The 16406-nt window shown below is 43.1% G+C and overlaps 1 protein-coding gene across 1 annotated transcript; it reads right to left on the bottom strand.

The window, feature by feature from the left end:
• Window positions 1-4336: 4336 nt before the first annotated feature.
• Window positions 4337-4912, bottom strand: LOC138872644 (uncharacterized; the record flags this gene model as incomplete). Its single annotated transcript, XM_070150990.1, has 1 exon — window positions 4337-4912. A coding segment is annotated over exon 1 (576 nt), but the record flags the coding sequence as incomplete, so codon positions are not given.
• Between the last annotated feature and the right edge of the window lie 11494 nt (window positions 4913-16406).

Raw genomic sequence — 16406 nt, 5'->3', positions numbered from 1 at the left:
TGCTGACTGAAAGTAAAAGTTCAGTTTAGGGTTTAAAACCCTAATGTTGACTAACGGAAAAAGTCCAGTTTAGGGTTTAAAACCCTAATGCTGACTGAATGGAAAAGTTCAGTTTAGGGTTTAAAACCGTAATGCTGACTGAACGGAAAAAGTTCAGTTTAAGGTTTAAAACCCTAATGCTGACTGAAAGGAAAAAGTCCAGTTTAGGGTTTAAAACCATTATGCTGACTGAATGGAAAAGTTCAGTTTAGGGTTTAAAACCCTAATGCTGACTAAAGGAAAAAGTTCAGATTAGGGTTTAAGACCCTAATACTGACTAAAGGAAAAAGTTCAGTTTAGGGTTTAAAACCCTAATGCTGACTGAAGGAAAAAGATCAGTTTAGGGTTTAAAACCCTAATGCCGACTAAAGGAAAAGTTCAGTTTAGGGTTTAAAACCCTAATGCTGACTAAAGGAAAAGTTCAGTTTAGGGTTTAAAACCCTAATGCCGACTGAATGGAAAAGTTCAGTTTAGGATTTAAAACCCTAATGCTGACTGAATGGAAAAGATCAGTTTAGGGTTTAAAACCCTAATGCTGACTAACGGAAAAAGTCCAGTTTAGGGTTTAAAACTCTAATGCTGACTAACGGAAAAGTTCAGTTTAGGGTTAAAAACCCCAATGCTGACTAACGGAAAAAGTCCAGTTTAGGGTTCAAAACCCTAATGCTGACTGAATGGAAAAAGTTCAGTTTAGGGTTTAAAACCCTAATGCTGACTGAAAGAAAAAGTTCAGTTTAGGGTTAAAACCCTAATGCTGACTAACAGAAAAATTCAGTTTAGGGTTTAAAACCCTAATGCTGACTGAAAGGAAAAGTTCAGTTTAGGGTTAAAAACCCTAATGCTGACTAACGGAAAAAGTCCAGTTTAGCGTTTAAAACCCTAATGCTGATTGAATGGAAAAGTTCAGCTTAGGGTTTAAAACCCTAATGCTGACTGAACGGAAAAAGTTCAGTTTAGGGTTTAAAACCCTAATGCTGACTGAATAGAAAAAGTCCAGTTTAGGGTTTAAAACCATAATGCTGACTGAATGGAAAAGTTCAGTTTAGGGTTTAAAACCCTAATGCTGACTAAAGGAAAAAGTTCAGTTTCGGATTTAAAACCCTAATGCTGACTAAAGGAAAAAGTTCAGTTTAGGGTTTAAAACCCTAATGCCGACTGAAGGAAAAGTTCAGTTTAGGGTTTAAAACCCTAATGCTGACTGAAGGAAAAATTCAGTTTAGGGTTTAAAACCCTAATGCTGACTAAAGGAAAAGTTCAGTTTAGGGTTTAAAACCCTAATGCTGACTGAAAGGAAAATTTCAGTTTAGGGTTTAAAACCCTAATGCTGACTGAAAGGAAAAGTTCAGTTTAGGGTTTAAAACCCTAATGCCGACTAAAGGAAAAGTTCAGTTTAGGGTTTAAAACCCTAATGCTGACTGAAAGGAAAAGTTCAGTTTAGGGTTTAAAACCCTAATGCTGACTAAAGGAAAAGTTCAGTTTAGGGTTTAAAACCCTAATGCTTACTGGCTGGGGACAAAGTTCGAGAATAATAACTGACCTCTTTTTTTGAATTTTCTTGTTTTAGTAGAAGATAAAAGGCAGTCTCGTGGAAACTTACCTTTCGAGTGAATTCCTTATTGCCAAAATGTTTCTTGTACCCATGTACCTTCTTCTTTGGGTGACACCTGCTTCTTGCACGGTTGTCTTGGATTATACCTGTTTCAACTTTTCAGACAAAGAACAATTGTTAGTTCGGAAATGACGGTTGGTTCGGTGACCTTGATCGTTCCAGTTGCTTTGTTGCGTCCTTATTTCTGTTGCGAAGTCTTGTCATTGATTGGATTCAAATGGCGAAACCCTTTAGACTGCTCAGGCTTGTATTTCCAGATTCTGTGATGATTTGCCTCGTAAGGCCTTCTCTTTTTTTTTGTGTCCCGTTTTGCTTGGAGATTCTCAACGGGGATTTTATTGGAATGTGGGGATTTGTACAAAGGGAAGCTCAGTGGGGGAATATTTACAAAGTGGATTCTTTGTGTGGATTCTTGTACAACGGGGCATGCTGGGGATTTGTTTCAAAGCGGGCTTTCTAGGATTTTTTGGGGTAAGCTTGTTGGGGAATTTTTACAAAGGGACTCGCTGGGGATGTGATGGGGATTTGTGTCCCATTTTTTTTTTCTTTTTTTTTTTTAGTGTTAGCAAAAGGAAGACCTTATAGGGATCCGTACAAGAGAGAAAATCTGTGTGGATTTTGTTGGGGCAGACTCTTTGGGAAATGTTTACGCAGTGGAATCTTTGTGCGGATTTGTACATAGGGAAGCCCTGTGGGGATTTGTATGAGGCGGACTTACTGGGGAAATTTCTCTCTTTCCTCTTAACTTAGAACGCAGTCAAACATCATGATTCATCAGGTTTGGACAAACGTACCAACGAAACGAAGTGCCTTCCTTCATGAAACGGAATTCCGTGAAACCAAACCTGCCACCTGCCCTTTCCTGGTATATCTGGAACTTGGGGGTTAAACATAAAAGGGATTCGAAGAAAAACAAAGAAAGGAGAAAGCAAATTCAGGAAAGGAGTATCCCTTTCGGGACGAGAAAGACTTATCTGAGGAAGATAATGCTGGCTTTAAATGACATGACATGCTCTTTGGACTGGACGCATGACCTTCCATGAGCTTGCGTTTCCCTGAACCAAAACGGATTTGTGATTCCAAACCGGTGGAACTTTGCCGAGACCTCCTTGGGTGGAGTCATTCTTTCGACCAACAGCGCCCTTTGCGGGTTTTCGCTGGCTGACCTCTCTCATTTCTCTTCCTGTCATCGCTTGATAGCACTCTTTGCGAGTTTTTACTAAACAAGCTCTCTCATTTCGGTCTCTCTACTCCCGTCACCTCGCGGTGCCCGAAGGTTTTCACCGACGAGACTCTCTCGTTTTATTTCTCTCAATTTACAGTGTACCGGTCTCCATTTGTGACATTTTTTGGTTCCCCGTTACCTTTGGTAATTGATCTGGAAGGCTTGTGTTTGGCAAATAAAAGTAGATGATCCAAACCGCTTGACGTGCCCCGGTTTCAATTTCAGGGTAAATGGGATTTTATTGTTGGTGTGACTGAACCTCAGGGAGAGGCTGCCTACGTATCATTTCGGAATCAAGTCAAACGTAGTTCAGGCCTCAATCAATGTTTTGTTTCTTCTTCTTTTTTTTTCTTTTTTTTTATTTTTTAAAAACCGGCTCAAAGGCTTGTAGAGAGAGTTGATAGTGGGAATAAAACCTTCAGCATTTCAAATGTGTCAGGACCGCCGGGGCATCACTCAGACATAGTATCTTTTGACTGTGTCCGCATTTACTGCTGTTTCGGGGTCATTTCCTTCGATATCACCTAGATACAATGCTCCTCTTGGCAATATCTTCCTTATGATGTATGGGCCTTTCCAATTTGGAGCAAATTTCCCTTTTGCTTCCTAGTGATGTGGCAGAATACGCCTCAGTAACAGCTGACCTACTTCGAAATTCCTGGGTCGGACTTTCTTGTTGTAAGCACAGACCATTCTTTGTTGGTACAATTGTCCGTGACAAACCGCGGCCATTCGCTTTTCATCGATCAAAGACAATTGCTCTAATCGAGTCTTGACCCACTCGCTGTCTTCGATTTCTGCTTCAACAATGGTTCGAAGCGAAGGGATTTCTACTTCTGCTGGTATCACAGCCTCGGTTCCCATAAACCAAAAGATAAGGAGTTGCTCCTACTGACGTGCGTACCGTAGTACGATATCCCAACAATGCAAATGGTAACTGCTCGTGCCACTGTCGGGAACTTTGGATCGTTTTCCTCAAAATCTTCTTGATGTTTTTGTTCGCCGCTTCTACAGCACCATTGGCCTTTGGCCGATAAGGAGTAGAATTCCTATGCGTTATTTTGAATTGCTCGCATACATCTCCCATCAAGTGACTGTTCAAGTTTGTTGCGTTATCTGTAATGATAGTCGCAGGAATACCGAAACGACAGATAAGATTTGAGTGTACAAAATCCACTACAGCTTTTTTAGTGACCGACTTGAGAGTGACAGCCTCTACCCATTTTGTGAAGTAATCGATGGCAACCAGTATAAACCTGTGTCCATTCGAAGCCTTTGGTTCGATTGGTCCAATGACGTTCCATGCCCCAGGCGACAAATGGCCAAGGTGCAGACATGGGATGCAGTTCCGTGGGAGGTGCATGAATCAAATCACCGTGCACCTGACACTGATGACACTTCCGAACGAAGCTAAAGCAGTCCTTTTCCATGGTCATCCAGTAATAACCTGCTCGAAGGATTTTCTTCGCTAAGACATACCCGTTCATGTGAGGTCCGCACACACCTGCGTGTACTTCGTGCATGATCTTTCTCGCTTCCTCGATATCGACACATCTTAGGAGATTGAGGTCCGGGGTCCTCTTATATAACAATTCACCGCTCAGAAAGAAACCACTTGCATGTCGCCTAATGGTCCTCTTTTGATCTCCAGTAGCGTGCTCGGGGTATTCTTGTGTCTTCAGGAACCTCTTGATGTCATGGTACCAAGGCTGCGTATTTGATCCCGCCTCGATTACATTGCAGTAACCGTGTCTTTCCTTGATTTGGATTTCCAAAGGATCGACGTGGGCGTTGCCTGGGTAGGGTAGCATTGAAGCTAGAGTGGCAAGTGCATCCGCCAATTCATTGTGACACCTCGGGATATACCTGAACTCTATTGATTTAAATCGCTTGACGAGGTCCTCCACGTGCTGTCGGTAAGGGATAAGTTTGACATCCCGAGTTTCCCATTCACCTTGGGCTTGCCGGATAATCAGGTCAGAATCTCCCATGATCAGTAAGTCTTCGACATCCTGATCGATCGCCATATGCATTCCCATGATGCATGCTTCATACTCAGCTGTATTGTTTGTGCAAAAGAAACGCAGTCTAGCTGTGGCTGGATAATGCTGGCCAGAGGGTGAGATCAAAATTGCCCCAATTCCTACACCTTTGGCATTCACGGCTCCATCAAAGAACATCTTCCAAACATGAGCGTCCTCCGAGACCACTTCTACGGTGTTTACTTCTTCATCTGGAAAGTAGGTACTCAATGGCTGGTATTCCTCATCGACCGGATTTTCGGCCAAATGATCTGCTAGAGCCTAGGCTTTCATTACCGTGCGAGTGACATAGACTATGTCGAATTCAGTAAGCAAGATTTGCCACTTGGCCTGTCTCCCAGTAGGCATCGGTTTCTTAAATATATACTTCAAAGGATCCAACTTGCTTAGGAGGAACGTAGTGTGGGCTTGGAGATAATGTCTCAGCTTTTGAGCAACCCACATCAGAGCGCAACATGTTCTTTCCAACAGAGTGTACTTGGCCTCGTAGCTGGTGAATTTCTTGCTCAAGTAGTAGATTGCTTGCTCCTTCTTTCCGGTTATGTCGTGTTGCCCGAGGACGCAACCGAAAGAGTTCTCCAAGACTGTCAGATACAAGAACAGTGGTCTCCCTGGCTCTGGAGGGACCAAAACTGGGGGATTCGAAAGGTATTCTTTGACTTTATCAAAGGCTTCTTGACACTCAGTTGTCCATTTGATCGCCGCATCTTTCCTTAACAGCTTGAATATGGGCTCACACGTGCTTATCAGCTGGGCAATAAATCGACTGATGTAGTTCAACATGCCCAACAAACTCATCACATCTTTCTTTGTTCTCGGGGGAGGTAGATCTCTGATAGATTTATCTTAGTTGGATCTAGTTCGATACCTCTCCTTCTTACGATGAAGCCCAAAAGTTTGCCCGACGGAACTCCGAAAGCACATTTGGCTGGGTTCAGCTTCAAGTCATACTTCCTTAATCTCTCGAAGAACTTCCTCAAGTCTTGGATGTGATTATCCTGCATCCTGGACTTGACTATCACGTCGTCCACGTACACCTCTATTTCCTGATGCATCATGTCATGAAAAATGGCAGTCATGGCCCTCATGTAAGTAGCCCCAGCATTCTTCAAACCAAATGGCATGACCCGATAACAGTAGGTGCCCCAAGGCGTGGTGAAGGCAGTTTTCTCGGCGTCCTCTTCATCCATCAATACCTGATGATACCCAGCGTAACAATCTACGAAAGACTGTATCTCGTGTTTGGCGCAATTATCAACGAGGATGTGGATGTTGGGCAGCGGGAAATTATCTTTAGGACTTGCTCTGTTCAGATCTCGGTAATCTACACATACCCGAGTTTTCCCGTCCTTTTTTGGTACTGGAACCACATTCGCCAACCATGTTGTATATTGGACTACCCGAATCACTCCCGTTTTCAGTTGTTTGGTGATCTCCTCTTTAATCTTGTCACTGACCTCAGTTTTGAACTTTCGTTGCTTTTGTTGAACTGGAGGACAATCAGGATGAATCGGCAATTTATGAACCACTAGATCAACACCTAGTCCCGACATGTCATCGTATGACCAAGCAAACACGTCTTTAAATTCAAAAAGAAGTTGAATTATCGCATCTCGCGTTTTCTTGTCCGTGTGAATGCTTATTTTGGTCTCCCGGATTTCTTCAGGAGTTCCTAAATTAACCGGTTCGGTGTCATTCAGATTTGGCTTAGGTTTATTCTCAAAATGTTCCAACTCTCGGTTTATTTCCCTAAAAGCTTCTTCTTCATCATATTCTGGTTCTGGGTTCATTAATTCACAGTTAAATAGCTCGTTGTGATCTGGGCGTGAAGTCCGCAAGCATGTCATATTTAAAGCCGCATTATTATAACTGGAAGGAAAGATAAAAGGAAAAATAACAAAATCAGAACAAAAGAAAAAAAATGGGAAAGCAATGACGATTTTTTTTATTTTCTTTGGGAAGTTGGAAGACAACTATGTTTACAACTTAGGAATTCAAAACAACAATCGAAAGGAAGAAAACGTTCAAGTTATGTCCTAGAGATAACATGTGACATAGGAAAGGTGGCGGGATAGGTCTACCCGGACTTCCGTCTAGTCGGGAATGGTGTGGCCTCCCAGTTTCGAAGTTTGGCGTTCGGCCCCACGTACAGCATCTCAGCAGTGCTTGTGCCTTCACCTGGTTGAACCATGTGAGTCTCGTAGAGCATTTCTCTCATTGCCCCACATATCTCTTCGATTTCCTCAGCCGTGAAGACCTCATCGTCTTCTTCTTCGGTGTACCTTGGCCTAATGAAAGTTTCATATAAATCCGGCAATGGTCGAGGTAACTTCCAACCCTCATTTTTCCTTTTCTTTGCCCACGCTTCATCTCCTGGAGTGGGTTCGAAACCTAGTCCAAAAGGTTTCTTGGTGGTCGGCAAGGTGATGGGTTCTGCTATTCCCTGCAGGGTTCGTCCAAGCCGTTTCCCTGGCCTAAATCCGTGCCGGATCATCTCTTTGGCCACCATAACCGAGGCGTTAGACAAGAAAGGCTGGGGGCAAGGTATTCCCTCTTCATGCTGCTCTGCTAGTACAATCTCGAAAGCTTGATAGACCGTATGTTCGCTCCCTTCTTTTGGTTCAAGATATGGGACGGATGGGTCCCGATAAATAGCATGCTCGTCTTCTCATGGACCACGATCTCTTGGTCTTCGTACTCAAACTTCACCATCGGGTGAAGAGTGGAAGGCACAGCTCCTGCCGCATGGATCCAAGGCCTGCCGAGGAGAAAATTGTAGGATGTATCCATGTCGAGCACCTGGAAGGTTACTTCAAACTCGACTGGTCCTATGACCAACAACAGGTCTATTTCCCCCATGGTATCTCTCTTGATGCCGTCGAAAGCCCTTACGCAGACATTATTGGGTCGGATTCTTCCGGTCCCAATTTCCATCCTTTGTAGTGTGGAGAGCGGGCAAATGTCAACACCTGAGCCTCCATCCAGCATTACCCGCTTGACATAGTAGCCCTCGCATTTAACTGTTAGATGCAAGGCCTTGTTGTGTGCCGCTCCTTCTGGGGGTAAATCGTTCTTGCTGAAAGAGATTTGGTTGACGGTGAAGAATCTTTCTGTCATCCGCTCCAGTTGTTCAACCGAGGTTTCAACTGGCACGTATGCTTCATTCAGGGTCTTCAGTAAGATCTTTTGATGCTCGACCGACCTCATCAACAATGATAGCATGGACACTTGCTCGGGGTACTTGCGCAGTTGATCTATCACTTCGTAATCCGACATTTTCATTTGTTGGAAGAACACTTCCGCTTCTTCAACGCTTACAGGCTTCTTTGGTGGGAAGCGTCTCTGTGTGGCGTTGTTCAGCTCTTGGGTGTTTGAATGCCTTCCAATGAAAGTATTTTCCGGGAGTTCCCCCGTGATTTCTTTACCTTTGTACGTTACCAACGTCCTGTGATAGTTCCACGGTACCGTGGACAGGTTTGTCATTGGCTTTTGTGGCGCGCGTCCGATAACCACTGGCTCATTCATCCGAGGTTGTTGAATCGTCCCCCGGACCACATAGGCCCCCTTTGGCACGTACATAGGTTTTGCCTTTTTGACCCCGAAACTCTGCGGCTTCTCTGCTCGACCTCGTGGTATGTAAAGAACTCCATCCTTTACCAGTACCACTTTCTTCTCCACCTTCTTTTCAGGCTAGCTCTTTACAGCATTGGCCTCCTCCCCCTTTTCTAGTTCTTGGGCTGTCTCAGGCTTTTTCCCCGTGTCGACAATGGCGATTATAGCCTTCAAAGCAGGGTCGAATTCTTTGTCTTCGCAAATCATTCCGATCAGCGGCCCGTTATTATGTGCAGGTAGTGGATTGTTAGTCACATTTGGGACCTCCTCGTCCCTTAGCACTATTTTCCCTTGTTCTATTAAATTCTCGACCACTCTTTTCAACGACCAGCAGTCATTTGTATCGTGCCCCTCGGCCCCTGAATGATAGGCGCATCTGACTCCAGCTTTGTAAGAAAGTGACGTTGGCCTTTGCCTTGTTTGAGGGACTGGTTGCAGGAAGCCCAACTGGACTAGTTTCGGGAACAAAGTAGAGTATGGTTCACCGATGGGCATGAAAGTCCGCCTTCTAGGTGGCTCCTGAGGGCGGAAGTTATTCTGCGGAGGTTGTAGGTTATAGTGGTTGCGGTAAGGAGGCTGATTTCTGGGAGGTGGAGCTTGGCCTCGGTTGGCTTGTTGCGGAAGATGGGCATAAGGTTGGGCATTCATGACCATATAGGGCTGATGAGCATATGCCAGATTTGAGTGGGGATAGTAGTGTTGTGGGGTTCTTTCCGGAAAAGGGGGCCTGGGATTACGATATTCCCTTGCTTCTGAGGCTGCCATGGTCGTTTCTTCCTTTTTATTCCCTCTTGCCATTCCCCCGGACCCGCTTTGGACGGCTTGGGAGGTCGCCCTTATGGCTGCTTGACTCAGAATCCTACCCGTTTTCAGACCATTCTCCGCCATCTCTCCAATCTTAATTGCTTCTGCAAACGGCTTTCCCATGACTGACATCATGTTTTGGAAATAGTCAAACTCTTGAGCCTGGAGAAAGGTAGTGACCATTTCCACCTCATCCATGGGAGGCTTCACCCTTGACGCCTGCTCACGCCACTTAATAGCGTATTCTCTGAAGCTTTCTGAAGGTTTCTTCTTCAAATTCGACAGGGAATTTCGGTCTGGTGCAATGTCGATGTTATACTGGAATTGTTTCACAAAATCTCTGGCGAGATCATCCCATATATGCCATCGAGACATTTCCTGGTCCATATACCATTCCGAGCCTATCCCTACTAGACTTTCCCCAAAATATGCCATTAGCAGTTCCTCTTTTCCGCCGGCTCCCCGCAATTGGTTGCAATATTTCTTAAGATGTGCAATGGGGTCACCGTGTCCATCGTATTTCTCAAACTTTGGGGTCTTGAAACCCACTGGTAGGTGCACGTGAGGGAACACGCATAGGTTGGCGTAAGAGACGCTCTTCTGTCCGTTCAAACCTTGCATATTCTTTAAACTCTGTTCAAGGCTTCTCATTCTTTTGGCCATCTCATTTTGTTCTGCCATTCTGGGGTTCTGATCCTGCCCGGGTGCAAGCTCGCGCTGAGGCGGTGGAGGATTAGTGCTGGTAGCGAACCTAGTTGGTTCCACTGAGAAGGAGGGTGCTTGGAATGTAAAGGAGGATGAGTCAAAGCTTGGCTTGTACGTAGCAGGCTGTGCCGTGATCGGGCAGGGCAGTGCAGTAAAGATGTTCTTGTTTGCATCGGTGGCTGACATTCGGGGATGAGGCTCAGAAGGCGATCCTGCAGAGAAGACTGAAGTGGCTGGGTACCCGAATGGGGTAGCAGGATAATTTACGGGGAAATTAGAAGTCCCGCTTGACTTGGAGAATAACTCAGGGAATCCGGGGACGACACTTGGCGGCTCTTTCCCATTATTCCAGTCATCCAGCATTTCCAACATGCGGAGCCGTAGGATTTTATTTTCCTCCGTAGTTGCGGAATCGGGTGTGAGGACAGCCGAGATCGAACTTTCTTCGGAAACAGGGATTGTTGGCAACGGAATCTCTGAAGACATTTCTACACTTCCTTTTGACCTTGTCAAGTAAGTGTGAGCACTGCCTCCTGTCTTAACAATAGGTAATAGAACACTCCCTTTCGACCTCGTGAAGTATGAGTGCGAGGCCAGACTTTCACCAAACCAACCGTCTTTTCCAAAAACCTGGAAGACTCAACGACAAACGAGCGGTTAATTTGAAACAAATAACAGATAGGCAACCTCACGTTGAGCATGATGCACCTATACAGTTAAGTGAATTCTACATGTTTGCGATGAAAGTATGCGTCATTCCGGCATTCTTTTTTAGGCTTCCCTTTTCTTATCATTTTTCTTCTCTTTTTGTTTTTCTTTTATATTTTATTTTGCGGTAAAAATGCGACCGGATCCAATGAGGATTGCCTACGTATCACGACGCCACGTGAATCAGATCATTACGTAGTTCAAAAACACTAATGAGCGTAAAAGAAACACACCTTTTATTGTTGAAACAGTCTATTACAAACTACATTTTGCAAAAGAAAGAGCAAACTTTGAAAATAAACCTAGACTCAAAAAATAGGCTAAAATCACTCTGAAGGGAAAAACAGGCAGAAGATGCTACGATACAGACTTGACTTATGAGTACATTATGGTTTTGAAAACTGGTGCCCGCGGGGCATCGTTCGGCCTCGCCGCGGTCCTAGATGTGAGATCCCTCTCAAGCTGCTCCAGTTCATGCATGGTCTGCTTGACATAACCCATCACTGCCGAGAGGACGGTAACACTGGTCATGTTCTCACATCGTAGACATCGTCTGGTGATGGCATGGGCAATGGCCTTGATCCTATCTCTGGTTTGCTTCTTCTCTATGAGTAGGTGTCCTATCTGATCGCTACACATCTTGAATACCTGAGAATCCTGTATATGCTAATTCTTCAGTCGCCGTACTTCTAACTTCATCTGGGCTAACAAGTCGTGCCAGTATCTGCTCTCAATTTGGAAATCTTTGGCCTGATTAGCTGCTTTGATCTCAAGTATAGCCATCTCTCTCTTCATTTTGGCGACAGTTTTCTCATGGTAGCGTTTCGATTGGTTCAAGTATCGGCGATGCTTCTCTACTCTTATTCCCCACTGTGCCTTGAGCTTTGCCATAATCTTTCCCGATTGCTCTAAACCATCTCGCCATTCCGTGACTTCTCTTTTTAAACCCTTAATCAATTGCTGGTCTGATCGACTCCTGGGTTGTTCATCAAGAGACAATCTCAATTTTTGGATTTGGGCCCTAAGTTCTTCATTCTTTTGGGCTAATTTATTCTTTTCGCTTCGATCCGCCGCGATTTGTATGTTGTTGTTGAATTTTAGACTGTCAATTTGTAGCTTCCAATCACCGATCTCTGCCCGATACCCCTTTTCTTTTGCTAACCAATTCCATTGCCCTTGGGACGATTCTACAAAATCTTTGAGATGCGGTCTCTTAGCTGGTCTTTCGCAAGACAGGTCGCCTTTGAACCAAGCGTGATACCCTGGGGCAACTTCCCCTTTTGCTATATCCATCACACAAGTGCTTGCTGTCAGATGTTGGCACTCACTCCAGATTTGGCGAACTTCTTCTTTGGGGAAACGACCGTCTGGACTGATTTCAATCAGTTGGGTACTCAGATCTTCATCTTTCGGCACCACTTGATATCTCCCAAGTTGCCTCAAAACCCGATATGGTGCGTAGGGTTGGATGCTTTTAAGTCCCATCAACAAAAAGTGGGGCCTGGTTGCTGGCATGTATATGATTTCCTCAATAGGCGACCATCCGAGCGTCCACTGGATTTGGCTAGCAGTGAGAGTTCGGAAAAATGAGTTCCATGATGTGACGCCCTCAGGTAGATTAAAACCTTTGATTCTAGTGTAGAATTCTCCAATACAAGTTTTTTCGGGCGAACCGTAACCCAAGAGCGGAGAGCGGTGGCATAAATGATCGGTCATCCATATTTGCAACAGTAGGTTACATCCTTCGAAAAAGTCGCCTCTGGCTCGACAAGCAGTGAGAGCCCGGAAAATGTCAGCCATAATCATAGGCGCTAGAGTACTTTTATCTTGGGTGAGAAAAGTACTGACGACCCCAGTTATTTTTAGATCGATGTTGACGTCCTTCCTTGGAAACACTACAAGACCCAAGAAGGCCGTCATAAAAGCTAACAGCCTGTGTTCGTCCCACTTTTGTCGGTTGCCCTTACTACACAGTTTGAAATCAGGCTTATTGAACCCGCCTTCGTGACCGTATCCAGCATACATGAGGTGGAGACTGCAGAAACCTTTGGCAAGATCTGGATGGTGAAATGTTCGGGGTATTTTTAAAAAATCCAGAAACCGATGTACCGTGACGGCCCTAGGTGCAATCAATTATTTGAACCTTAACGGAGCTTCATCACCCCCTAATGTATCCCGCTATTTCTTCCAACGTCGGGGTGAGTTCGAAGTCTGAGAAATGAAATACATTGTGCGCCGAATCCCAGTAAGTGACCAATGATCTGATAATATCGCCCCGAGGCTGAATGTCTAGTAAATCCGGGAGATTTTTCAGATATTTCCTCACTTTGCCTTGCCCCTCCTTGCCTAAATCGTTCCACCATAATCGCAACTCAAAAGGGATCTTGGTCATTATTGAAAACGGTTCGTTTTGTATCGTGCTCATCCTGCACATTTATTTAAGGTGATAAACTTTTATTAGACTCAAATTTTTTTTTTTTTTGCAAAAACGGGAGGTTGGACCCGATGAGGGTTTCCTACGTATCTCACCCCGTGCGAGAATCAAACCGGTGTAGTTCGGTCTGAAATAGGGGAAACAAATAAAATCTTTTAAAGAAAAGAGGAATAACTATTTTTATACATATCTTTATTTTATTTTATATATTTTTTGAACAAGAGACTAAGGAGATCTTTATACATTTAAACCTTTTTATTTATTTATTTATATATATTTTGGATTTTGAAAGCGATTAAAAGGAATAGTCAAACTGAAAGACAAGCTTTGTTTTCATTTTTTTTATATATATATTTTTTTTAGAAAATTCCGGTGAGGTTTTGACATTACTTGGACATTGGTTTTTTTTTCAAAAGAATAAGTAATTATCTCCCTACCCCGCTATTCTCTTTTTTTTTTGAAAACTTTTCGGAAACCGGTCGACATGCAGATCTGAATCAAATAGATGCACAAAACAAATGGGATGCAGCAGTATGGTCTTTTCATTCCAGGTTGCCTGTCCTAGACGGACCCAACCCCTGTGTTGAGTCCCCTATGTCAAATGCAACATGATGCAAATAAGCGTTCCTACATAAGGATCTGGCATGAGGTTTCGTTATACTAGGTTTATAACCTGGGTAGATGTTCTAGACTGTGTACCCGAGCGGACAACTCGAGTCGAGGAGGGGAAACTTACCGGGAACCAAAAGGCCGTCCGGCTTCGTAACTTATCCGTCCTCTTTCTTATTTCAGGTATTGACACTAATAGAATAGGGAGCCTCGACCAGCGAGCTTCTCCCCGGAGGTGAAGAGAGAAGGGTTTCGGCACAGTTTATATACAGTTCAGATAATATCAAAGCGGTAAAAGACAACATTTAGCACATTATGTCAAAACATGTAATAAATATCAGATAAAATATAACAATTATTCTAAGCTCGAATTCTTGAACCCTGAACCAGTGGTTCTGGGTTATTAAATCCCCAGCAGAGTCGCCAGAGCTGTCACACCTCCTTTTTGCACGCCCCTCCCCGAAGGGTAAATGCGCGAGGGGAGTTTTTCCAATTTAAGTGACAATATTCGAAATGGGATTATTTATTTATTTCAGAGTCGCCACTTGGGAAAGGTTTGACTTTTGGTGTCCCAAGTCACCGGTTTATCTTGAATCCCAAATCGAGGGAATTTTTGACTTTTCCAAATGAAGTCTGCGAACCAGAAATTCTAAGTAAGGAATTCTGTTGACCCGAGGGAAGGTGTTAGGCACCCTCGAATCCCGTGGTTCTAGCACGGTCGCTTAAATTGTTATAATGACTAAATATCTGATTTCAATACATGTTATGACTTAAGTGATTTTATTAAGTTTAAACCGCTTTTATTATTGTCATTTATTTTTATACAATTGCAACGTCGTGAAAATGCATTTCGAGCCACGTCACAATCAATGCACCCGTGGTCGTCGACACATTTTGACTCTGTTGAGATTTGGATTTGGGTCACATCAATGTGCACCCGTTTTTAAGAAGGTAATTTAATTAAATCGTGCCTAGAGCAACTAGCGTATTGTTATTTTGGGGAAGGCCGTAAAATTCGTTAAACGGCCTGCCCCGAATTCTAAGTATTTTAACATATACCTTTGAAGGGCCCCGCAGCTTGTGCATTTTCGTTTGTCGGGGCTCATCTCAATTTTAGAAAGGATATCCTAAGGCGACTACATTTCTAATGCGTTTGTCTCTAAAAATAGAAGAAGAAAGATGCATGCTAATTCAATTATGTGCTTTGGCCTAATCCGGATTCTTATCAATTTCTGATTAATTATTTACAAAGTGAAGAAACGTCATACCTCACGGAAAATGCTTTAATTTGACAAAGAAATTACATACGAGATTGACGAAACACAACACTTAATCCGAACAACATCCTTAAGTTGAATTTAAATTAACTTGCTTAAACAGGATTAATAGAATTCCTTATTAAAGGGTGTTACTGATGATGTTCAAAACTCGCCCTATAAACTGCCTAAGGAAGTCGAAACTCGGGGATTTAAAACAGTATTATATTTGGCTAGATTTAAAAGCCATTCGCCCTTACCTATTCAAAGCATGCTAAAAGAGCGAGTTTAATTTTATCAATCGTATTAAATAGTTGCACATTCCATGAATTGTATCTACATCCTGTATACTACTAAATGAGTCAAATGTCGCGGTTTCAGATCAGCATAAACTTTAATTAAGTACAAACTTACATAATGTATTCTCTATTGGACTAAACAGACTAAAATTTACACAGCTTAACAACATTTATAAAAATTTGTAAGTAAAGCAATAGATGATTATAATTCCTTCAGATCTTTCGACTCAAACTTTTCATTGCTACATCAGTTACACCAGACAGATTCGAAATGTGTACCTGGGAGATGCTTACAATTAAGAAAGCAGGAGATTTAGTTGAGCAGCAGTGCAAACGAAATAGCAGCAGTAACAGATAAATAGCAGCAGGACAAATTCCAATGCAAGAATGCAATTATAGACGAGGGAAAAGGCGGCAAAATGACAACAATAAGAAGGGGAGTAGAATCAAAATTCAGACAATCCAACTCCAAGAGAAAACAGCCAATACGAACCAAACAATAAACTTAGCTGATACTTGAGAGAAAACAGAACTGATTGAACAGGTTGAACAAACTGAGAATCGAACAAACAGCAGGAAGAAAACAGTTTCTGATTTTTGTATGTTTTTCTCTCTCGTATGTCGGTCTGTATAAACCCATCTGTGATATCTCTCTCACTATCTCTTTTCTTTTCAAAAACCAATGCCAATTTTCAGTCTTGAAATCTATTTGAGTTATCAAAAGAATTCTTTTTCAGTGTTCTGTTTTTCAAAACCTCAGCTCTCAATGTTCAATCCTGAGTTCCCTATGTGTGTCTGTGTGTGTGTATCTCTCAAATGTCTCTCTTTCAAAAAAAAAAATTCCCCCCTTTTATAAGCCTAACATCAGCCCTTTAACAGCTTGTTAGACCAATCAGACACCCTCCCATGTGATCTGTTTTCTTTCCACTCAATTACTTAAAATAAAACCCTTCCCATGACATTCCCTGACAGTCCCCTTTCCCATTTTATTAACTAAAAGCAGACATGGGCAGCAGGAATATAATCTGACAGCATGTGCTGTCAAACTATTTTAATCCAAAAGG

The sequence above is a fragment of the Nicotiana sylvestris genome, chromosome 7 (genome assembly GCF_000393655.2).
Source record: "Nicotiana sylvestris chromosome 7, ASM39365v2, whole genome shotgun sequence".
NCBI lineage: Eukaryota > Viridiplantae > Streptophyta > Magnoliopsida > Solanales > Solanaceae > Nicotiana > Nicotiana sylvestris.
This window is presented reverse-complemented; position numbering and strand designations above follow the sequence as displayed.